General features: G+C 45.1%; 1 protein-coding gene across 1 annotated transcript; it reads left to right on the top strand.

Moving 5' to 3' along the window:
• Positions 1 to 535: 535 nt before the first annotated feature.
• On the top strand, positions 536 to 25,587 carry LOC135400476 (uncharacterized). Its single transcript, XM_064632307.1, has 5 exons — positions 536 to 631; positions 715 to 764; positions 2,896 to 2,967; positions 22,066 to 22,193; positions 25,362 to 25,587. Exons 1-5 carry the CDS (start codon positions 583 to 585, stop codon positions 25,585 to 25,587), a joined length of 525 nt encoding a protein of 174 aa, XP_064488377.1. The 5' UTR covers positions 536 to 582.
• Positions 25,588 to 26,072: the final 485 nt, after the last annotated feature.

Genomic DNA, 26,072 nt, shown 5'->3' with positions numbered 1-26,072 from the left:
CGTCTGACTAGTGTATAAGAAGCAGCCTCTAAAACGAGGCTCGCTAAGCTTTGTGACGTCACTCGTGTGACATTTTTATGAACCGTATCAATCGCCGTCGTAAAATAAAAAGAACTCGGCAGCCTGGAGGTCGTCATTATGATTTCGACATGCCCATAGCGACGAAATACTCTTATCCGGAAACCACAATTAAGAACTACATCTCATGCCAGGTTTCGCAGGTGCACAACAAGATCGATGTCGATTTCTTGCAATCAGAACGCCTGTTAACGCCACGTGCAATATATTTGACGGAAACATTTCGTATTTCACAATTGAAACCCTGGTCAATCAAAGTCCAAATGAAACACCTTATCATTGACAAGTGCAGTTGTTTTGATTCTTTACCAAGTTTTAAATTGATTGGTGTTTTCACGGCGCATTTAGCAACTCGTTTCCAGGTCTTTCAGATTTTCTCGTGAAATATCGAATACAATGAATTCTCTAGGTTAACATAAACTATCAAAAACGAACAAAAACGATATAACCAGGCCGTGAGGGTCGCACTAATGAACAGTATAGTTCTCCTGGAATTGGTGTGAGATGAGGGCTGCTATTCTACTGTGTGTCGCTCTGCTGATTGCATATCAGAGTAAGTGCATACTTCTTCTGAATGGGTGAACCAGAAGAAGTAAGCTTAACAACATTCTGTGATTAGCGGGAAATATATTACAGCTGAAGCACGGTCCACGATGAAGTGTCCACGGCTGTGGCCATCGACTCAGGTACGGCTTTTCCTTCCCATTAATTTATTCATTATACCCCGCTATTTATACGTTCATTCTATACTGAGAGTTAAAGCACAACAGGAAGGCAGAGACAGACAAAATAGACGAACACACGCGCTACTTCCAACACTGTTTATTGAAGAAACGCTGCCTTATATTCATCTACGAGGGAGGGGTGTAAGACTGAAGAAAAGCTAGTTCCTAAATGACTTGCTTCCTATCCCATGCTTCCTATCCTCAAAGATCAAGCAGAGAGATTAGCCCTTCCTTCTACAGGGTGTCCGGAGAAAATCCCGCGGCTGAATAATTCGTGAACAGGTGACGCTATCGAAGAAATTTCTTTTTGGTAAAGATCCTTGGGACATCGACCATGAATTGAGTAATGAGCGGCTCATTTGCATATGCTCACTAATTAGATAAACATCTTACTTCATTTCAACTTCAACAACTTTCACTTCAACATTTTACTTCGCACGCTTACGGAACCTCTGTTTTACGCATTGGGACCTTCAGCGAAAGATATTGCAAGCAAAAAACCGCATCGACACTTAGTGATTTTTTTCGAGTAATTAGTCGGTTTCGGTTTACATATTTCTGCATCAATGCGCTCTTTAGATCAGCTATCCGGCTGTCAATTTCGTGTTCATCCGCCTGGTTGACACACGGGGTTGACGGAAGATTATATATACATGTACGTACAACTGTAAGACTGTATACCTATACATGCACATGGCAAATGGCGATTACGTGTCGGTACTGAGGGGCACGACAAGCGAGAAGCGATACAGCGTCCAGGTCAATGGAAGCGATAAAGAGAGACCCTTGAAATAGGGATCCCTTTATGAGTTACATCTGAATCTGCCGAATCCCAGTTCGCGGAATGCAGTTAAACAGAATATATGTGAGGATGAGGGTCAACCCCTTTCGGCAAGCTGGGAAACGATAGAGCTTTTCGGCGAGTTGCGTGTGCCGGAAAATTACCTGAATAGGAAAGGGACGAGAGGAGACATCTTGCAAGATGAGGGAATGTCCAATGGTTAGTTGTGAATCATCACTCGGTGAAATATAGCCGGCGAACTATAAATGATGATGAAAGATGACACACGCGCATGGCACGCTACAATAGCTGGCTATGAAATTCGACTAGGAACCCTAGCGAGAGCACGCGCAAAACGTGATCTCAGGGACGACAAGTGTATCTACAGCAAGAGTAGCAAAGCGGGGCGTCTCCGTATCAAACTTCTCAGCGGTGTCTCTTGTTTCTGTGTGATATTTTTACGTTTCCTGGTCTGAGGGTTTTTCATATTTTATCCTTGCTCGCATGTTTTCTTACCGTTCTTGCATTAACACTATGTGTGTTGTTTTGCAATCTGATTATTCAGAGTTTAAAAAAATATCGTTTGGTACAACACGTTCAGAGGTCAATGGATTAAGTCTGTCTCCCCGCCTTCAATACATTTGGCGCGTTGGGGTTCTGCAGATTGGGAAAACACGCCCTCTTTGAGAATCGGTCTGACAACACACTGTTAAAACAGAACTTCACCACACAGCACGCTCCTAGCCAACCATCATTCCGAATGATATCATTCTGTGCATTGATTTGTTGAAAATGGGAGGAGGCGTTTAACTGGGACATATTATCTTGTCCCAGATAGGCGCCTCCTCTCTGTTGTGAAGAAATCATGAGAATGATATCATTCGGTATGATAGTTGGCTAGGAGCGTACTATTGGTGAAGTTCTGTTTTAACAGCGAGGCCAACAACGGCAAGCCGGTTTACGCCACCACCACCACCTGTTTTAACAGTGCACTTTAAGATGTTATCAGAGAGGTGACACCAATTCTTATTTGTATTTCTTCAACGTATATGTATTTTGATATGCATCTCGCCAGTACGTAATTGGGGTATTTTTGTTACGAACTTCCGACTCAGAGGGTGTGAGCAAGTATGAGTCTAGCTTGTCCTCTACGGAAGCGCATGTGGTATAGGTTAACTGAAAACAACCCGCTCAGACAAAGTGTGTTGTGCTCGTTGACCGGCATCAGACACTTCCCATAAGGACTGCATGTGAAAGTACCCGTTATTATATATCTTTACTCGTCTAAGTTGATTCGTAATATCCCAACAGACACGATGCACATACCGATGCAGGACCCCCATTACTTATAGAGAAAAGGAAGACGACGGATACCCGTGCCTGGTAAGCGACACGTTTTACCGGAGTATTACTGTAGTATTGCTAAAAACCACTGCACGGTTCGCTTCATACGCGAATAGTAGCAAATATTCCGTTTGAAATATTGCGCCGAAAAACATCTTTTTTTTTGCTTTACTTATAGGTGAAACGGCTAGTGACGTGTTTGCCTTTTGTTACCACGCACGTCTTGTCTACCTACATAGGTGTTCCCGAGATTTTTTTCCAGGGGGGGGGCAAAGCGTGCAACCCCTTCACCTCTTTCCCTTGAGTCGGACGTTGCGGATTGTGCTGGTGTTCGAGGTTCATATTACTTGCGACATAGGAGAAAAACCAGGACATCCTACGAACAAAGTGTGTATAATTTTGACAAGTGACCTTGAGGCTCCAGAGGGTGGGGCTCTCCTTCCCCCACCGTCCACTTGCTCCCTCGCGGTACGCCCATGACTACCTATAGACTATGGTGAGCTAGCTCATCATACTACAGGTTTTCCCATCCATTTTAGTCCAAGTGCCATCTGAATTAGTCCAGGTGCCATCTGAAATAATCCAAGTGCCATTGAATTTAATCCGGGTGCCATCTGAATTAATTCATATGCTATTCAATTTAATCCGCGTGCCATCTGAATTAATCCATGGTGTTTTTAAGCACTATAACCGTGTGTTCACACGAGGGACATCTTTGTAGGATATTTTAGTGGAAGAAAAAGTTTAAAAGAACTGCTGATATAGCTGAAGTTGTGCCGTGTCTTATGTGGAACATTCGCATGACGCTGAGATATTGGGAGTTGGAGCGGAAGTATATCAAACGACGGCACTAGTGCTGAGTAGTAAGTACTGGACTCTCATAGCGCACAACGCTCAACTGTCCTGAACAGGATTTAATTAGCAATTAGAGCTAATTGGGACCCCCCACATTAATCAGCACCCTCCAGGGAGCCACCACACTAATTGGGGAACGTCTAACTCGTGTCCAGACCAGCTGAGCGTTGTGCACTATGAGAGTCCATAAAAAAGAAAAATAGATAGAAATAGAGTGGAGACAAGGCGTTTAGTTGAAGATCAACGCCGCCATCTTGAAGAAAGCGGTCCGGAACGGCCGCTGACCGTCGCTGGGCGACGGAGCGCAGAGGCAGGTTGCAAATCATCGCAGCTATGACCACCAGTTCCGGACATCCTGTGACATCAGCTGTGACGTCATCATGGCATGTCTGGGCAAGTTAGGACAGCTCTGGACATGCAAGGACAAAAACACTCGTAATACAGACGCTGGGAAAGCAAGAGTAAATATGCAAACCATCAATAGCTAACAAGGAAATAGAACTAGTTACACAACAAATGATCCCACCACAACAGGAGCGCAGAACGATGCGACTGCTCTATCCGACAGCCAGGCAGAGAACTGACTCGTAATGGTATTTTTCTCCTGTATAAAGCCCCACAGGTGCACCCCCTAGCGGTTACTTTCTCAACTAATCTCACAACAAAATTATTAAGAATCACGCCAGCGCTACTCCCGTTCCCAAGGCAGAAGAAGATAGAAAATGGCGGGGATGCTCGGACAACAGCAACCAGCACCCGATGTGCACTGGCATGAAAATCGCAAACAAAGCGGGAACAAAGTTGGCGAAAGCATCAGTTACACAACAAATCAGCTCACCACAGCAGGAGCGCAGACCGATGCGACTGCTCTCTGCGACAGCCAGCGAGAAACTGACTGGGACGCCGCTCCGCTGCTGCTACGCATGCGCGCTCCTAGCGCCCTCTGGGGCGACCACCTCCGAGAGGCTAAGAGAGAAGAGCATTCCTGCGCCCCCTGCTGGACGTTCTCATTGGTCGTGACATCATCCTATTGTCTCAGGGCTACCCTGTTTTTTTCCACTAATGCTCCTCTAGACAAGGTCAATCTGCAATGAAGCCACGGTATGACGTCATCATGCACCTGCGTGGCTCAAGGACGTGTGTGGTCTAGACAGGGGACCTATTATTTATTGAATCACTATCCCAAGGTTATTTCCTTTATTCTTCTATAACGATTGAATAGGAAACTATTGCAGAAGAGCACCATGCATGAAAGCTGATTGTAGGAATTCCAAAGTCTTACTAAATGAGACTTGCAAAAGAACAAAATATCCTAACACGTAACTCCATCGACAGCAAATAAGAGGACTAGGCACTCAACAAATCAACACAGAGTACGGGTAACCAGGAGCGCAGAACTCAGGGCAGCACTATCGTCAAGACAACAATCTTCCTTGTCAAAAGAGAAAAAATACAAAGCGTCAACAAAGGAAAGCATGGATATCGGGGCCTGTCAGGACATGTCAGGACAAAAAGTACGACTGCTGGGCAACAAAGGAAAACAAACAAACACTTGAACAGAGTGAAAACGACACTCACCATCATTTTTCCCGTTCACAGCATTCCCTCATTGTAAATCTGCTCGTCACAAAATCCACCTGCATCGTTGAACACCATTCACCAGTGACGAACCACACATCCGCACCCCATCAGAGGCAGACAGAACCCCACCGAAGCTACGCTCTTCCACATGGCGGCCAACGCAATTACCAGGAGCAGAATTTGCGTGTCCAGACCCGTCAGTGTCCAAGAGAGAAGTGAATCCTTGTGCCCCCTGCAGGCCGTTCTCATTGGTCGTGATGTCATCCTATTGTCTCAGGGCTACACTGTTTTTTTCCACTAATGCTCCTCTAGACAAGGTCAACCTGAAACAATAGTCTCGCGGTATGATGTCATCATGCAGGTGCGTGGCTCAAGGACGCGTACGCTCTAGACAAGAGACCTGTTATTTATTGAATCACTATCCCTAGATTATTTCCTTTATTCTACTATAATGATTGCATAGGGAACTATTGCAGAAAAACACCATAGACAAGAGGAGATTGTAGCATTTCATTCCCAAAGTCTTACTGTACAGGGAAGAAAAAAAATGGTTCAGCAAGACATGTCCATCCCAGCCAAGAGCCATGCACCTAACTGAATAATGACGCTTTGTAACCTCCTGAATAAAGTCACACACCTGTCCCCCTCGCGGTTACTCTCTGAACTGAATGAATCGCAAAATTATTAAGAATAGCTCTACTCCCATTCAAGGCAGCACTATCGTCATCGTCAAGAATATTCCTTGTACAAAAAGAAAAAAACTACATATAGAAGAAAAGCATGTCAGAACAGGCCCAGACATGTCAGCGCATGTTTGAGAAGAAGAAAACCAGTATCAAACTATTTCTAAGCACACGCACTCCTCTTATTCAAAAACAGTGCTCATCATAAATCCGTCCAGGGCAATACACACCATTTTTCTATTGCTACACTTTTTTCCAGAAACGGTCAATGCATTGCTACAGACTGCGTGACGTCATCACATCCTGTCTGAAGAAGAAGACAGCGGCAAAGACTCATATTATTTATTGAATCGCAACATTATTTCCTTTGTCCTACTCTTAATGACATTCATTCTCTCATTAAAATTCAACAAAAAAGCACCCTGCATATTAACGATTTTCACCCCAAAGGCTCATCATGGTCATTAGAATTACAGTAAACTACCACTGCTCTTTTAAAATAATAAGCGAGACCACTCCACATCACCTCCAGGCTTATGTAATACATGACCCTTTCTATGCTCATACATTCGTTGTCTGAGGCTACACCTGCGAGCAAAAAGGCGCGAAAGCCGGGTGGGCAAAGTTCCATTCGCGCATTGCGTGCAAAAAGGCGTGAAAGCCAGGAGCAAAGTTCCATTCGCGCACGCCAAAGCACAAGACACAGAACGCCTTTACGGGAACATGATGGCATTCCCACCATATTAATGATTTTCTACCTTGCATTGTAGTTTAGAAAAACTACTACAAAACTATAATTTTAGGAGCCCATTAAAATTCTACTTTCTATGGAAACTATAATTGCCCTATTACTTGGATCGCTATTAATGAAGCGCTCCAATTTTTTTCTCTCTTCCCATTTCAGCCTTGTCATGCAGTGAAGCAGACTCACATCCAAAATAATTAATTTGCACTGAGGGTGTCGTGCTTCAGGAATTCCTATCCTGCGCTCAGATGCAAGCATTTCTTCACGGATAGCTTTAACAGCTGACTTCCTCAACATACCGAGCTCCTAACAACATCTAACAAACAATCAGAGAAACCCTCTTCTCAGCTGCACCATGCGACTTTCTTCTGCGTAAAATCGGTGATTTGAGGAAGAGAGCAGCGAAAAATTGCACGCACTTGTGCTTGACTTAAAAAACCTGAAGCATATGCTAATAAACTAAGAGAAAGACACTCATGTCTGGTATCTGATAGTGCCACATACACAGACGCATTGCCCTTGTGTAAAGAAAGCACAGGACAGGGATACACAAATTTCCTTAGGTGAGCAGGGAAAAGGCTTAAGACCTCAGGTCACCACACATCGCCACGCGGCTAGCACAACATGACAGCAACAAGATACTAGCAGCGGGAAGAACTGCAACACTGCTAAACAAGACCAGACATGCCATGATGACGTCACAAATCAGGAAAAAAGCACACGCACGCACGCACAGAGGACAACGCACTAAACACACGGAGCGCTCAGGAATAATCGTAGCGTTACCGCACATCGCTACGAAGCTCAACGTCTAACACAAGACGACAGCAACAAGATATTAACAAAGGGTAAAAATTGCAACACTACCGAACAAGTCCAGTCATGCGACATTGCATACAAAACACTGCTCATCGGGGAAAAGGCCTAAGCCTGCGGCGGATCATCATAGAGCATACACAACTTCATTTTTTCTATTTTGCGTAAACTAAACGCGGTCTGCTTGGAAAACGACGTACAAATTTTCTTAGGGAGCAGAGAAATATAGAAATTTCTACTCCGTGCTCAGATACCAGCATTTCTGCTCAAAAACCTGCAAAATTAAGCACTGCTTACTTCGTCAAGATATCGAACACCCAACAAAATCAAACAAACAACCCCACTTCCACCGAGAGAACACTATTCAGCTTTTACGCAGGAGGCTTTCTTCTACATAAAAGTAGAGAAAATAAGAAAAGAGCAGCGAAAAATTATACGCACTTTTGGTCGCATACCTATAAGAGAGAAAAATAAAATAAAATATCGACGCACACGCTAATAACCTGTGACAAAGACACCTATTTCTGCTATCAGATAATTATTGCATAATGCTAAATACTCATTTGCATTGTCCCTGCCGAGAAGAAAGCACAGGGCAGGGATACACAACTTATCTTAAGCGAGCAGGGAAAGTCACTTCTACTCGAACAGCTTAATACCATAAAGTCTGAATTTTTGCAAAGAAAATAAAGCTTGAACAGCGCTACGAAGGTGACAGACACATACTAACGAACAAACGCTTCTATTCATTTCGGTTGATAAAGGTGAAAACCGCACTACAAGAACAAAGCAGACTGCTTCAGGAAAGCGTATCAAATGCATCGCAACAGGATCGGCTCTCATAGAATAGCCTGCCCAAAACGAAGACTTCACCAGGTTCGCGAGGCAATTCCATTAAAAACGCTCTCGGTCTATCCTACAGATAGCAATGCAAGCGCTGCTACCCTTATTTTTTAAACCACTATTCCACGCAATAGTACATAAATGTATCACTCGTGTCACATGAAAAGGCACACACAAAGAACTTACTTGTCAAGTGGGATCCCTGGTTCAGAAAAGCCCGCGTGCACACACAGACACGCACTAACATTTTCACACTCACGAACACGAAGTCTATTCTCACAACCACATAAATCCATATTATTCCTCAGGTCAATAATTATCCTACCATCGTCAAAAGATGGCTCACTCTTGTATGCGATCGCAAAGCGATAGGTCCTCGTTCCGGATGTAATAGGATATCGCCACTCGACCGACGCGAACCAAAATAGAAAGAAAGGAATGCACGTTCGCTATACCTCCACGAAGAAAACGGTGCCGTGTTTCTACGCAGCGATCATCATACAGGAGTGAATTGTCTTCTTCGTTTTCCTTTTATTTTCTTGCACCCATATATTTTGCAAGAATACTATAGAGACCAAACAGAGCAGTGCGCACCCATCAACACACCTTGGGCTGACCTTACACACCCGAAGGCTTTTCTGAATACATTCTGCTGGCGCTGGAATAAAAAGATTTATCGCCAGGGTACAACAATGTCAGCTCTGCTTCCGTTTAAGTGATAAAACAGTGCGCCCGAACCGCGCCCCACGCGAGCCGCACGCGGGCCCGTTCTCTCGACGCGACGCGCTCGATTCCCCGTGCGAGCGCAACGCGGGCCTCGCGGTTTGGACGCGCGCGATCTGTTTCCCCGAGCAGGCGCACTGTTTTATCACTTAAACGGAAGCAGAACTGACATTGTTGTACCCTGGCGATAAATCTTTTTATTCCAGCGCCAAGGAAAACGAAGAAGACAATTCACTCCTGTATGATGATCGCTGCGTAGAAGCACGGCACCGTTTTCTTCGTGGAGGTATAGCGAACGTGCATTCCTTTCTATCTTTTTTGGTTCGCGTCGGTCGAGTGGCGATATCCTATTACATCCGGAACGAGGACCTATCGCTTTGCGATCGCATACAAGAATGAGCCATCTTTTGACGATGGTAGGATAATTATTGACCTGAGAAATAATATGGATTTATGTGGCTGTGAGAATAGACTTCGTGTTCGTGAGTGTGAAAATGTAAGTGCGTGTCTGTGTGTGCGCGCGGGCTTTTCTGAACCAGGGATCCCACTTGTCAAGTAAGTTCTTTGTGTGTGCCTTTTCATGTGACACGAGTGATACATTTATGTACTATTGCGTAGAATAGTGGTTTAAAAAATAATGGTAGCAGCGCTTGCATTGCTATCTATAGGATAGACCGAGAGCGTTTTTAATGGAATTGCCTCGCGAACCTGGTGAAGTCTTCGTTTTGGGCAGGCTATTTTATGAGAGCCGATCCTGTTGCGATGCATTTGATACGCTTTCCTGAAGCAGTGTGCTTTGTTCTTGTAGTGTGGTTTACACCTTTATCAATAGAAATGAATAGAAGTGTTTGTTTGTTAGTATGTGTCTGTCACCTTCGTAGCGCTGTTCAAGCTTTATTTTCTTCGCAAAAATTCAGACTTTATGGTATTAAGCTGTTCGAGTAGAAGTGACTTTCCCTGCTCGCTTAAGATAAGTTGTGTATCCCTGTCCTGTGCTTTCTTCTCGGCAGGGACAATGCAAATGAGTATTTAGCATTATGCAATAATTATCTGATAGCAGAAATGGGTGTCTTTGTCACAGGTTATTAGCGTGTGCGTCGATATTTTATTTTATTTTTCTCTCTTATAGCTATGCGACCAAAAGTGCGTATAATTTTTCGCTGCTCTTTTCTTATTTTCTCTACTTTTATGTAGAAGAAAGCCTCCTGCGTAAAAGCTGAATAGTGTTCTCTCGGTGGAAGTGGGGTTGTTTGTTTGATTTTGTTGGGTGTTCGATATCTTGACGAAGTAAGCAGTGCTTAATTTTGCAGGTTTTTGAGCAGAAATGCTGGTATCTGAGCACGGAGTAGAAATTTCTATATTTCTCTGCTCCCTAAGAAAATTTGTACGTCGTTTTCCAAGCAGACCGCGTTTAGTTTACGCAAAATAGAAAAAATGAAGTTGTGTATGCTCTATGATGATCCGCCGCAGGCTTAGGCCTTTTCCCCGATGAGCAGTGTTTTGTATGCAATGTCGCATGACTGGACTTGTTCGGTAGTGTTGCAATTTTTACCCTTTGCTAATATCTTGTTGCTGTCGTCTTGTGTTAGACGTTGAGCTTCGTAGCGATGTGCGGTAACGCTACGATTATTCCTGAGCGCTCCGTGTGTTTAATGCGTTGTCCTCTGTGCGTGCGTGCGTGTGCTTTTTTCCTGATTTGTGACGTCATCATGGCATGTCTGGTCTTGTTTAGCAGTGTTGCAGTTCTTCCCGCTGCTAGTATCTTGTTGGTGTCATGTTGTGCTAGCCGCGTGGCGATGTGTGGTGACCTGAGGTCTTAAGCCTTTTCCCTGCTCACCTAAGGAAATTTGTGTATCCCTGTCCTGTGCTTTATTTGCACAAGGGCAATGCGTCTGACATGACAAACATGCTCTGACATGCCTGGGCCTGTTCTGACATGCTTTCCTTCTACATGTAGTTTTTTTCTTTTTGTACAAGGAATATTCTTGACGATGACGATAGTGCTGCCTTGAATGGGAGTAGAGCTATTCTTAATAATTTTGCGATTCATTTAGTTCAGAGAGTAACCGCGAGGGGAACAGGTGTGTGACTTTATTCAGGAGGAACAAAGCGTCATTATTCAGTTAGGTGCATGGCTCTTGGCTGGGATGGACATGTCTTGCTGAACCATTTTTTTCTTCCCTGTACAGTAAGACTTTGGGTATGAAATGCTACAATCTCCTCTTGTCTATGGTGTTTTTCTGCAATAGTTCCCTATGCAATCATTATAGTAGAATAAAGGAAATAATCTAGGGATAGTGATTCAATAAATAAGAGGTCCCCTGTCTAGAGCGTACGCGTCCTTGAGCCACGCACCTGCATGATGACGTCATACCGCGAGACTATTGTTTCAGGTTGACCTTGTCTAGAGGAGCATTAGTGGAAAAAAACAGTGTAGCCCTGAAATAATAGGATGACGTCACGACCAATGAGAACGGCCTGCAGGGGGCGCAAGGATTCACTTCTTTCTTGGACACTGACGGGTCTGGACACGCAAATTATGGTCCTGGTAATTGCGTTGGCCGTCAGTGGAAGAGCGTAGCTTCGGTGGGGTTCTATCTGCCTCTGATGGGGTGCGGATGTGTGGTTCGTCACTGATGAATGGTGTTCGACGATGCAGGTGGATTTTGTGACGAGCGGATTTACAATGAGGGAATGCTGTGAACGGGAAAAATGATGGTGAGTGTCTTTTTCACTCTGTTCGAGTGTTTGTTTGTTTTCCTGTGTTGCCCAGCAGTCGTACGATTTATCCTGACGTGTCCTGACATGCCCCGATATGCATGCTTTCCTTTGTTGACGCTTTGTATTTTTTCTCTTTTGACAAGGAAGATTGTTGTCTTGACGATAGTGCTGCCCTGAGTTCTGCGCTCCTGGTTACCCATACTCTGTGTTGATTTGTTGAGTGCCTAGTCCTCTTATTTGCCGTTGATGGAGTTACGTGTTAGGATATTTTGTTCTTTTGCAAGTCTCATTTAGTAAGAGTTTGGAATTCCTACGATCAGCTTTCATGCATGGTGCTCTTCTGCAATAGTTTCCTATTCAATCGTTATAGAAGAATAAAGGAAATAATCTTGGGATAGTGATTCAATCAATAAATAATAGGTCCCCTGTCTAGAGCACACGCGTCCTTGAGCCACGCAGATGCATGATGACGTCATACCGTGGCTTCATTGCAGATTGACCTTGTCTAGAGGAGCATTAGTGAAAAAAACAGGGTAGCACTGAGACAATAGGATGACGTCACGACAAATGAGAACGGCCAGCAGGGGGCGCAGGAGCGCTTCTCTCTTAGCCTCTCGGAGGTGGTCGCCCCAGAGGGCGCTAGGAGCGCGCATGCTTAGCGGCCGCGGAGCGGCGTCCCAGTCGGTTTCTCGCTGGCTGTCGCGGAGAGCAGTCGCATCGGTCTGCGCTGCTGCTGTGGTGAGCTTATTTGTTGTGTAACTAATGCTTTCGCCAACTTTGTTCCCACTTTGTTTGCGATTTTTGTGCCAGTGCACGTCGGGTGCTGGTTGCTGTTGTCCGGGCATCCCCACCATTTTCTATCTTCTTCTGCCTTGGGAACGGGAGTAGCGCTGGCGTGATTCTTAATAATTTTGTTGTGAGATTAGTTGAGAAAGTAACTGCTAGGGGTGCAGCTGTGGAGCTTTATACAGAAGAAAAAAAACATTACGAGTCAGTTCTCTGCCTGGCTGTCGGATAGAGCAGTCGCATCGTTCTGCGCTCCTGTTGTGGTGGGATCATTTATTGTGTAACTAGTTCTATTATCTTGTTAGCTATTGATGGTTCGCATATTTACTCTTGCTTTCCCAGCCTCTGTATTACGAGTGTTTTTCTCCTGGCATGTCCAGAGCTGTCCTAACTTGCCCAGACATGCCATGATGACGTCACAGCTGACGTCACAGATTGTCCGGAACTGGTGGTCATAGCTGCGATAATTTGCAACCTGCCTCTGTGCTCCGTCGCCCAGCGACGGTCAGCGGCCGTTCCGGACCGCTTTCTTCAAGATGGCGTCTTTGATCTTCAACTAAACTCCTTCTCTCCACTCTATCTCTATCTATTTTTTCTTTTTTATGGACTCTCATAGTGCACAACGCTCAGCTGGTCTGGACACGAGTTAGACGTTCCCCAATTAGTGTGGTGGCTCCCTGGAGGGTGCTGATTAATGTGGGGGGTCCCAATTAGCTCTAATTGCTAATTAAATCCTGTTCAGGACAGTTGAGCGTTGTGCACTATGAGAGTCCAGTACTTACTACTGTGCTGTAGTCTGCTACAGAATATTTTCAGACTGAACTGTTGGATATTCCGCGCAGTTAGACGAGCGCGAAAATGCATGACTCACATAGCAGACGACACAACTGGTGCTGTCGTCTTCTACAGAATATCTTCTTTCTGAACTGCAGGATATTCCACACGGTTAGAAGAACACGAAAACCACCACTCACATAGCACACGACACCACTGGTGCTGTCGCCTGCTACAGAATATCTTCTGACTGAACTGCAGGATATTCCGCGTGGTTAGCAGAACGCAAAAAGATATGATGCTCATAGCAGACGACACCAGTGTTCCTGTCGTCTGCGAGGGGAATATCTTGTGACTCTGCCGCAGGATATTCTCTGCGGCTTGAAGAGCACGGAAAGACATCCCGCATCTTAGTCACAAGATATTACATTATATACTATTATATTACGTTATATATTATATAGCAGACGACAGGACCAATGGTGTCTGCTACGTGGGTCATGCATTTCGTGCTCTGCTAACCACGTGGAATATCCTGCAGCTCAGTGCTGGGAAGACTGTCAGTGGCGGACGACAGCACCAGTGGTGTCGTCTGCTATGAGGGTCATGCTTTTTCGTGCTCTTCTAACCGTGTGGGATATCCTGCAGCTCAGTCAGAAGATATTCTGTAGCAGACGACATGACCAATGGTGTCGTCTGCTGTGCTTCCGCTTTAAAGGGACTATCGCATCCGTCCCGGTCGATTCCGAAACTGTACTGCGTTTTTACTCCGCGTTCATCACTGATAATAACGCCGAAAACCCGACGCGAATTGGCAGCGTCGTTCCTGTGTAGTTTGATATAAAACTTTGCAAGAGCAGACGACGCATTCCTGGATTCCCTCTCTGGAAACGTCACACGGACGAGGCCAATCACTGCGCGCCCTTTGACATGGAGAATACCAATCACGGAACGGCCGGAGAGACCTTGGTAGCCTTGGCAACCGACCGACAGGCGGGCGGGCGAGGCGGAATGGGGACGGCGTCTTCTCTGTTACCGGCTCGCGGAATGTTGTTTCTGGTTAACGTTGAACGTGTTCGTACAGCCAGGAGTGTAACGCCGTGTTTCACGTAACATGGTTACGTCTGTACTCACAGTGGTAAGCGAAAGTCAGCCCCCGTATTTACCGAGGACTTTTCACTTAGTATAGTGCGATGCGAACGCCAAGCAGACGATCTTGGAGACAATCGCCAGCGCTGCGCTCCCATTCGTGCGCCTGGCTTACGTCATCATCCTGTTGGCTGCAGATGGAATGCGGACCTTTAAAGCTCGTTTACTTAATATGTAAGCTGTTTTCGGAAGAGAAATTTGGCAAAGTTGACTCTGAAGCGGTGAGGAACATTACCGTATCGGTATCATACATACGTTCCCGGATGCGATAGTCTCTTTAACTCTCGATTATCTCAGCGCCGTGCGAATGCTCAACATAAGACGCAACAGAAGTCCCATGAGCAGCTTTTTACTTTTCCTTCCACTACATGTCTGTAGAATATTCTGCGGGGAGATGTCCCTCGTGTGAGTACACGGTTATAGAGCTTAAAAACACCATGGATTAATTCAGATGACACCCGGATTAAATTAAATAGCATCTCAATTTTTTCAGATGGCGCCCGGATTAAATTGAATGGCGCTCGTATTATTTCGTGTGACACTTGGACTAATTCAGGTGGCACTTGGACTCAGGGATCGGAACCGGAACTGAACCCGAACTGAAAACCGGAAAAAACCGTTATTTTCTGACGAACCCGAACCGAACCGAACCCGAACAATTTTTTTGCTTGTCCTGAGCTGAACCAGAACTGAACCAAAAAAAAATTCATACGGTTACCGCTTCGGGAATCGGTTCAGAGGTGAATTAATTTTACTACTGACAGACCTTTTTTTGTTCCCCTGAAACGGTTATCTCACACCTTTCTCTTACAACCGTGTACGGTGAGCGTAAGCTTGCTTGCATGTAGCAAAATTACTGCCCGTGGACCGGATAAACCGGAGCCGAAAAAAGTAACTGTTCCAATCCCTGTAAATACCCCGACCGCTGACGGATTTTTTTTGTCTGTGTATGTGCGGGGGTGGGGGGGTTCTCCCTGAGCCGAACCCGAACCGAACCGATATACCTGAACCCGTTCAAGCTGATAATTTCGGTTCAGCGGAGCTAAACCCGAACCGAACCAATATGCCTGAACCCGAACCCGAACCGGACCGAAAAAAATACCGGGTCCGATCCCTGCTTGGACTAAAATGGACGGGAAAACCTGTAGACTGCGGACTGCTCGGTATGCGGGAATCCAAGCCTTTCGCATGAGTACATGGACTCCGGCGGAGGCTTATCTGCGAGTGCGGCTTATCTGCAAAAACAGTTTCAAAATGTATCTAAAAACGAGTCCTGCGTTGCGGCTAATACGCGTGAAAATACGGTATAGTTATCGTCTGCTTCCTCGATACCGCGCATGCGTGCGGAGGTGCAACACCTCAGCGGTGGAAAATGGGAGAACTGAATCAGAAGGGATCAATTAAATAGGTCACCGGCAATTTCGTGCGGGAATGACGTCACTGCTTGTTGAATCGATTGCCGAATAAGACAATGAGTCATCACCTATACATCCATGTGTCCAGGAAGAGTGAATCGAAAAAACTTTCGGAGACACATAATTTACTTCACATGCAAACACTACTTACGGAGTAGTACCACCCAGTGATAAGGGAGGATCGTGTAACAATCAAGATAAGGATAGTGTTCGATGCCTCATCGCACGAGACTCATACCAGATCCTCGAACGATAATTTGGACTCTGGTCTACACCTAAACCCGCACATCCTGATGGTTCCACCTACCCTATTGAAAATAATTCCTGAGGTTACCTCAGGGTCTGAGGTCTTGAGGCATTATGGGACATCTGAGGTCTTGAGGTTGCCTCAGAGCTTGAGGTCCTGGGGTTACCTCAGAGCTCGGGGTTCTGAGGGTACCTCAGAGCATGAGGTCCTGGGGTTACCTCAGAGTTTGAGGACCCACGGTTACTTCAGGGCCTGAGGTTTCCACAGATTGGACCTGAAGGCATGGGCAACACAGAGCGCCCGTAGCACGACTTCGTGTTCAAAGACTTTTTATTGGTATTGGAGCTCATCAGGTTCTAAATATTTTTCAGACACTTTAATTTGTCGTTCAGTGTCGCGACTCTCCATTTTCTTTCTGATTTCTTCGCCTTCCTCTGCTCTGCTCTAGCTTGAAGCACTGGAGGTATGCACCTAGAAATAAAATTCAGTTCAGGTACGATAACCAAAGAGGTAATACAAAATAATACACGAAATACCGAATAGTAATTACCAAATTGAGTGAGCATATCTGGATCTACAAAAGTAGTTTGCTCCACGCAGTGACAAAACCATAAAAGTTCATTACGGTAAATTGCATACTCAAAACGTAGACGGTTGTGACCACAGGCATATCAAGAGTCTCCAAATAAGGTTAGTAGCTCTGCATACCAAGAATATGCGTATACGTTTTCAACAAGCAAAACTAACGATAAATGCTTGTCAAACCACAGGGATGAACAGTCTGGTGAGCAGCACCCTCAGGCACGTTGTCGAATGGAAAGCAACAGAAGGACAGAAATTTGGTGCCGATAATACACCGCTCAATATATGTAAACACTCACATTATCCTGCGTTTGTTGCGGTTGCGGCTCACGCCTTGATGGTTTTGTTCCGCTTGATTCCGTTTGTTCCGCTGATTTTGCTATCCGCTTTCGTTTGCTGCAGGCCTTAGCGATATCCTCAGTGCCTATCACGCGGCATGCAATCGATCTGAAACGCATCGTAGGGAATCTGAAAATACGGTATCACAAATACTAGAAATTCAAAGTTACATCAACTTCCTAAAGTGTCACTTTCCATTCACAAGATATTCAAGCATAATTTTGGCTTTGAAACAAGACACACACGCGCGCACACACATACAGCAGAAACTACATACAAGAAAATTTCCTTCACGTACCTTCCAGAAAGAAGCTTCCACGGGTTTTCTCGCCCTCCTTCCGGAAAATAGCGTGCACTGGATATTCCGTGTTCGGATTGAAAATCTGTGCGATCATTGTCTTTAGAAAAATTCCTCACGTCGTCCACAGAAGCAACAATTCGAATACCATCAAGAAACTTATGTATACACACGTCATCATGAAGAAGCGGCACACAGGACGAAGCAAATACACACGTATGCCATGGAAGCTGGTGCGTAACTGCACTAAGCAGAGGGAGGCGATTCCGAGAACCGCGCTACAAAAGCGGGAACTTAGTGTACGGCCCCCAAACAAAAAAGAGGGAGAAATAGGGATGCGTGGCGGGAACGAAGCCAAAGAGTGGAGCTGTAACAACAACACCGACGCGTATTCCCCGTGTTCTTGTTTTCTTTCCTTTTTTTTTTCAAAACCAAACGAAATTAAATATTCCGTCTGTTGTAGATTCTTTGCACAACATTTCATTGTGGCGTACGCCAACCTGTTTCAAGCTCCTACACTGTTAAAACAGAACTTCACCGCATAGCACGCTCCTTGCCAACCGTCATTCCGAATGATATCATTCTGTACATTGATTTGCTGAAAATGAGAGGAGGCGCCTATCTGGGACAGATTATCTTGTCCCAGATAGGCGCCTCCCCCCTGTTTTGAACAAATCATGACACAGAATGAAATCATTCGGTATGATGGTTGGTCAGGAGCGTGCTATGTGGTGAAGTTCTGTTTTAACAGTGTAGGAGCAGAAAGTATCGTAACAATGAAAGATGAAAGTCACTGAAAAGGTTAGCCACACTCTTAAAAATGAACTTCACCGCATAGCACTCTCCTAGCCAACCATCATCCCGAATGACAACGTTCTCGCCCTTAATTTGTTGAAAACAGGAGGCGGAGCCTATTCTGTGCCGTGCATAATGAGCACAAAATAGGCTCCACCTCACGTTTTCAACAAACCTAGGGCGAGAACGTTGTCATTCGGGTTGATGGTTGGCTAGGACCGTGCTATGTGGTGAAGTTCATTTTTAAGAGTGCAGTTGTACACTCTTAAAAAGGAACTTCACCGCATAGCACGCTCCTAGCCAACCATAATCTCGAATGATATAGTTATCTGCCTTGATTTGTTGAAAACGGGAGGCGTACGCCTTTTTTTGCGACACTTATGCTGTTCATAATTGTCACAGAAAAGGCGTACGCCTCCCGTTTTCAACCAATCAGGGCAGATAACAATATCATTCGCAATGATGGTTGGCTAGGAGCGTCCTATGCGGTGAATTTCATTTTTAAGAGTGCGGGACTCGAACCCACATCTTCTGGATTGCCGGTCCAGGGCTCTACCAATTGAGCTAAGCTAACACGCCTTCTCAGCGACTTCCAGGGAGCGTCATCTGAAGGGACAAACCAGCCACTATCTCTCTCATTCATCCTCCTTTCACTCTTACATTTTCGCTCACTCACACACACATTCATACGACGGGATCCAGCCTCAGAACATCAGTTCTTTCATGTATCGTAACAACTTCCGCTTGCAGATTTATCTATTCATTCTAGCCTAGAAATTCACGTGTGAATCTACCGTTCACTCTATATTGCGCTTATTGTGTTTTCAGATGACTGGTCATGCAAAAATCTGTATTGTATTTTTCACACGAGTAATGTGATTTCAGTTTGCATATTACTAAAACCCCCGAGACTAGGGAGCTACTAAAACAGACGCACGCGGACAGTGTCCGGCTGTTTTCGTAGTTCCTTAGCCTCGGGTTTTAGTAATATGAATTATAATCTCCAACTCGCTTGCTTTTTAGCAATTCTTTCATTGTGATTTTTGTGTAACGTTCCTATTGGTGTCCAAGTTGTGGGCGCTTTGTGCTAGCAGAGCTTTAATTTATAACCGAATATAATTGACTTTATGCCTTCCTGATGGTTTACGTGGATGACACTTATGAAGTTTCACGTTTTGGCGTTACGGTTTGGTGTAGGCTTAATTCACGTTGCCAATTTAATGAAGGTAACGTAATTAAATTACAAGTCACCAAACTATATCCTACTCCAAAATACCTTGCGAACCTCTCCAACGAAAAGGTCCCCTTACCAATCCCCACAGAAATTCCCAAGACTGTAAGAATTATTTAATTCTTCCTGCGTGCATGTTTGTGTATTGTCGCAGGTTCTCTGTGCATGTATAGAGCTAATGCATAGAGCTAATGTACACTCTTAAAATTGAACGAGCTCCTAGCCTACCATCATCTCGTGTGATATCGTTATCTGCCCCGATTTGTTGAAAACGGGGGGCGTACGTTTTTTTTGTGTGACAATCAATGAACAGCATAGGTGTCACAAAAAGGGAGTACGCCTCCTCTTCTCAACAAGTCAGGGACGAGAACGTTGTCATTCGGGATGATGGTTGGCGAGGAGCGTGCTATGTGGTGAAGTTCATTTTTAAGAGTGTATCTATAGAGTTAATGTATTATAGAGACGGTCGTGAGCTAGACACAGCCGCCACGGAAGCAGCTGCCGCTCTGTTGTCCGCCAACTAGAAGAAACTTTCGTAACAGTGCAGTGTTCGGGTATAGTGCCACCGAAGAACAACCTTTTATTCTATGAAGTGTCGCCAAGGTTTCCACAGTGGCTTATTTGCCTTGTACTCAAGTGCATTGGACTTACTGCCAGCATTAAATTACAAAGTATAGCAGAGGTAGACAGAGCCGGAGCAAGCGGCCACGGTCACCCTAGCATGCGCATTGCTCATACATACAGGGTGTCCCAGAAAACGTGTCATTGAATTATAATAAAAAAACTACACCACCTAGAGTCATGCGGTCAATGGCATTTGTTCTTTCTGGGTTTTTGCCACCTCCTCATGTGAATGTCGTATAACGTAAGCGTAATTATGTAAATTTTTGCGAGCTTAAGTCGGAAATTTGCCTAGTAAAGGTCACTTTCTTACCCCACCAATGTGAAGAGCGTGTCTAATTCAGTCAAATTAATGATAATTGACAGGGATATTCAGGAGCTATCCCATCGGAAAAAATAGCCGAACATCATGCTCTACGGAGGTCGCACAGAATAGCGCACGATGAATTTTTCAGCGCAATCTTTGTCAGTCCGACGAAAGGAGGTTGGAAACCCAGCCCTCCCCGACATCGCAGAAAGAGATAAATCATGCACGGCTTATCACGTCCGACTTTCGCTGTGGTAGTGCTTTCCCTCTCCCAATTTCAGGGACTGTTACTTTTTCTACTATCACTCTGTGGGCTGGCTTCGGAACCTCCTTTCGTCGGACGGAGAGCGATTGCGCTCAAAAAGTCATCGCGCGCTATGGTCCGATGCTCCGAAAAGCATGATATTCGGCTATTTTTTCCGATGGGATAGCTCGTGAATGTCATTGTGAATTATCATGAATTTGAGTGAATTCGGCACGCTCTTCATATTGGTGGGGTAAAAAAGTGACCTTTACTTGGCAAATTTCCGAGTTCAGTTCGCAAATATTTACATAATTAAACTTGGAGTACATGACATTCACATTAGGAGGTGGGAAAAACCTAATAAGAGCAAATGTTGTTGACCGCATGATTCTAGGTTGAGTAGTTTTTTTATTATAATTCAATGACACGTTTTCTGGGACACCCTGTATAGGCTGAATTTCGTAGCAAACAATGTAAATCCGAATACAAATCCAAATCTTTGAGAAAAACCGTGATTCAATCCGAAAGTCAAACCTACCAGTCTCTGTTGTGGATTTAAATCTGGGTTTAAAGAAAATCCGGGATTTCAAATTCCCAACACCGGTTCCCACATATAGCGCTAAAAAGCAGCGCTCGAAACCTTCCGCTGTTTTTCTGTTTTCCTTTCTCACATACAACCGAGCACGTATCGCCTGGTCGGGTCACGGGAAATCGCGTTGCGACGTGATGCACCGGTACTACCTTCACTGTTTGCTGTATACGCGTCAGGTATCCCCAGCAGCATTGCGGATGACACTTTTGATGCTGTGATTGTCATGCGTTGCCAGAGAAACTCGTGGCCATTTTCACGTCGTTGTCGCGCCGCCTTTCCGCTTTGCCGCTTCGAGTGGCTGCAAGAAAAATAAAGCCACTTCCGCGACGTCACCACTAAAAGAAGCTCCCGATTGGTTAACGCAGACTTAACGCTGAAAGTAGTGCTTGAAAGCTTGACGGGGGCTCTACTTCCACAAGCGCTGTTTTATGGCGGCTTGCTGCTCTGAGAGGAGGAAGACACAGCGCTGTTTTATAGCGCTGTGTAGCAAATCGTTTTGTGTGAGAACAGGCCTGGAGTGTACATACAGGGTGTTTTTTTTATCCTCCTCAGATTTTTATATAAAAGCTATAAGAGCAGCATAGACGCTTTTTTTTAAAGAGAGTGTACTATGGATGACAAATTAACAAAAATTCATGAATGAATTAGGGGCTTTCGGGCAAAAGCGAGAGGGCAGAATGAGAGACAATCCTCGTTGAAAGCTATCCTGATAACCCGCGTTATCCCGCATTTATGACACACATATTTGAAGGCTTCCTACTTCCATTAATACGTCTTTCCATCTTCACAGACCAAACGTTTGAGGCGAGGCAAATGCCTTAATGGGAAGTGCTTGTCGAGCAAAGCATTTGAAGAAGCAGCGGCAACAACAAGAACAGCTACAACAACACCCGCAACAATCACAGCTGAATCATGTGTGTAAATAAAATCTTATACTGGCACTGAGATTGTCATTACTGATTCACAGATTTGCATTGAGATTGTCTTTATTTCGTGTTTCCAGAAATTTTTGCGATTTGACAAATATGTAATATAGACTAATACGGCTGGCGTCGAACAATGCTATGGACTGAAGCCCACAAAAATTTTGTGGGTACTGATAGCAACACTGATAGGTCAGGGTGATAGGATACTGATAGGATAACAACAAACAACTGATAGGTCCCACAACTGATCAATCCTACCCGAAGCAGTCTGCCGATGGTTCTTAACCTCATAACCTCCGCATTAATGCCTTGCCATCCGATTTGAGCATTTTTATGGGCTTAGTCCATGCAGTAAAGATCAGATGACCCTGCTATGTCGGTGGGATATAGCGCTCTGGATGTTTGAGTATCCCATTGCAGCCTGGATATCCAAGGGATATCCACGGGAGATCCAGTAGGGGTTTGTTGGACATTATAGAGACAAAGTACCCGAAGGAAGGGATGTCAGGAATGTTATTGTTTTGAGATACTTTGAGATACACATCAATTGCGAAGACGCATCATCGTCACCGTTACAAATGTTTTACGCAACACTACCCTTAACCAACGAGTGTGCAACAAGTTGTATTTCAGTATATGTTCCATCCAACTCGCAAATAGAGGTTACTGTGGGTTTACCCAAGTGGTCCAAGTGAGGCGGGTGGGGTTCGGCACTTGCGCTGGCTGGTCACAGGGTGTTGCTCTACGGTGGTGAATATTCCACTGCAACAAGGTGTAGCCATATTGTACTCAGTAAACCAGAGACGTCCCTTGAACATCCATGTGATATTCTGACTCGGAGGTTTGAACGTCCCAGGGAGCATGCCACTATCCCTTAGACATTACCTGTACGTCCAGGGGACAAAAAAATCTTCCCCTGTTGCACATTCCACTAACATCCCACAAACGTATAGTAGACGTCCGTGGGATGTCGAGAGCTTGGAGATCGAGGGATGCTTATGGGAGCACGAAGTTGCTTTTATCATCTTCAAAGCTAGCAATATTTTGAAACATTTTGCGAGAGTTGTGACGGGGGGGGGGGTGTATAGAGAGTGGCCACCACATATCTATTTTGTTCCCTGTTTCCCCTCTGTGCCCGTTTATGGTATCTCCCATAATGGACGCAGAGCGCGGCGGTTTAAATAAAGCAAACAGAGAAATGGAAAACCTGTCAGTCCAAAAAGCTTCCAAAGGTGCTAGCATTCCCTTTCCAAGAGAAAACATATACTATATATTGAGTCCATATATACTGTCGCGCGAACTTCCGTGAATTTGAGGGTGCTGCTCGCCTCCGAAACAAAACGGAGGGTGAGCTGTCTAAGTATAATTCGATTATGCACAAAAACAACAGTCAAGTGAGGAGTTGCGTGGTGTATTAACTCTGCAACAAGGTAACGCCCGTGTTTCTTGTTGCTCGTAGTCTCAGACACAGTAGGTTCATCGAAGGTCAAATTAGAGAGTGCCACAGAATTCCGTATCTCTGCCTCTTTCGCAATAACGCTCAATGTAACACAGATTGCCGGCCATCCAGAAGATGTGGGTTCGAGTCCTACAGCTGGCTAACCTATTCAGTGACTTTCATCTTTCATCGTTAATTTCTTAGGCAAATTGAGGCCCTGTATGTATTTGTCCCTCCTATGTTGTTCCAACCTCAGAACATCAGTTCTTTCATGTTCATCAGTTGCCGCCTGCGTCGATCCCGTCGTATGAATGCGTGTATGAGTGTGCAAAAATGTAAGAGTGAAAAGAGGATGAGTGAGAGAGAGTGGCTGGTTTGTCCCTTCAGATGACGCACCCTGGAAGTCACTGAGAAGGCGTGTTAGCTTAGCTCAATTGGTAGAGCCCTGGACCGACAATCCAGAAGATGTGGGTCCGAGTCCTACAGCTGCCTAACCCTTTCAGTGAATTTCATCTTTCATCGTTAATTTCTTAGGCAAATTGAGGCTTTGTATGTATTTGTCCCTTCTATGTTGTTCCAGCCTCAGAACATCAGTTCTTTCACGTCATTCAGCCCCTGTTTAGCACATAATTTTTATTTGTGATGCTATCACCTCAGAATATCCAAATCTCGATGTACCCAGGGACCTCTTTGGGACATACAGAGGATATAGAGAATGGGATATCCCCAACAACTACAATATTTTGAGGAGACAGACTGGACGTCCATTCAACGCCCATGGAACATAGCTACAGTTGTGACATCTGCGACATAGTTTGGATCACATCACGAACATCCATGGGACGTACATAGGATGTGTCGACGGCTTGGACGTCTGCGACACATTTTGGACGTTTCCATGATATTCGTGGTTTACTGGGATAGAGTGACAAAAGCATGAATGGTATGGCGAATGGTGGTGAATGGTATGTCATCCCACTGGGTAGCGCAGTGAAACCTATAAACATGTTTCAGGCTTAGTCGTGCTTTTTATTCACGTAGAAAATATTCAGTTTGAAAGAAAAATCTGCATGGTTCATCAACGTCCCATCTATGTCCCAAATCTTACGATTAACGTTTCGTGGATATTCTTGGGACATCCGTTTTGGGGTAAAAGCTAAGTCTTCCGGACGCCCTATGGTCGTCCCTAGGCTTCCATGAGGAAGTCCCAGGTATATCTAAATATTCATTTTCCAATTCCATGGACATCCCTGAGCCATTTGTCGTTTACTGGGATATTTGCGTGCGCTTCTCAGTTTCGTCATGGCGTCCTCTGTGACTAGAGCTACCTGCCTTACCGACCTTCGGCCAGAACGTGACATCTATAGGCCCACAACAGCAGCAAAATCGCTTGCCTGCACGCACTTCTACGTCAGGCCTCCACAAATCCCACACATCACCTCCTACGGACAGAAATCACTGTTTTCCCATCAAGACTTCGTGGAATCAACCCGGAACTGCTAACCATCCTGTTCGTGGAGAGGGAAACGCCGCACTCAACCACTGCTGGAACGGCTGAGGACAATAAGAACCGGCTCTTGCATATCACAGATCACATATCCTGGTGCCATTTCCTCGATGACAGTGGAGCAGATGTCCGCATCTTTATACAAACAACCACCGAGCAATGCCATAGCAGACCCAGGTGTAGCTTCGGTCAATAATTCAAAAACCGCTACGTAGTGGGCAGCGTTCTGCATCTGAGCCTTCGCCGCCAGACAGTCCGCTGGAGTTTACCTTCGCCGGCATGTCCTACGCTATTCAGGACGATGACTTCCTCAGTTACTTCGACCTACTTCCTCGCAAGTCGGAAGAGCAATCCCATCTTGCCGGCAACATACCCATATTCCACCTCCCAGACTCAGTCAGTAGTACAACGGCTGAGCGCAGGAGACCGGGCCCCAGTTAGTTCCCCCCTATAGCAACGGCCAGCTGCGCCACTTAAATCCCCCGCATGCGATATACAGGATGTTTGCTCTAACGTGTCCAGAAATTATATTTAAAGCGAGCGATAAAAGAAAAGCAAGTGGGACTTTTTTGCTACTTGAGTAATAAACGGGTACTGCTTCACGAGTAGCACCTGTTTCTTAGTCAAACAGCTGAAAACTAGCGCTCGTTTCTCTTTTATCGTTTGCTTTAAATAAAATTTCTGAACACGTTAGAGCAAACACCTTGTAGATTATTCCTCCTCTGGATAACGGCGCGCGCACCCGCTGAGCATGTTGCGAGTCGTCACATTTTGCAATTGCGACTATATACTTTTTACTAAAGTATGAATTAATCAACCCCAAAGGCATGCGAAGCAAAGGCGTCCACAAAAGGTACAAGGGTAAACTTTTATTATAGCCAGTAGTACTGGGCAAAGCAGTAGCGACGGGGCTGCGAGAGGGGCTT

Source organism: Ornithodoros turicata, chromosome 7 (genome assembly GCF_037126465.1).
Source record: "Ornithodoros turicata isolate Travis chromosome 7, ASM3712646v1, whole genome shotgun sequence".
In the NCBI taxonomy this organism is placed as follows: domain Eukaryota; kingdom Metazoa; phylum Arthropoda; class Arachnida; order Ixodida; family Argasidae; genus Ornithodoros; species Ornithodoros turicata.
This window is presented reverse-complemented; position numbering and strand designations above follow the sequence as displayed.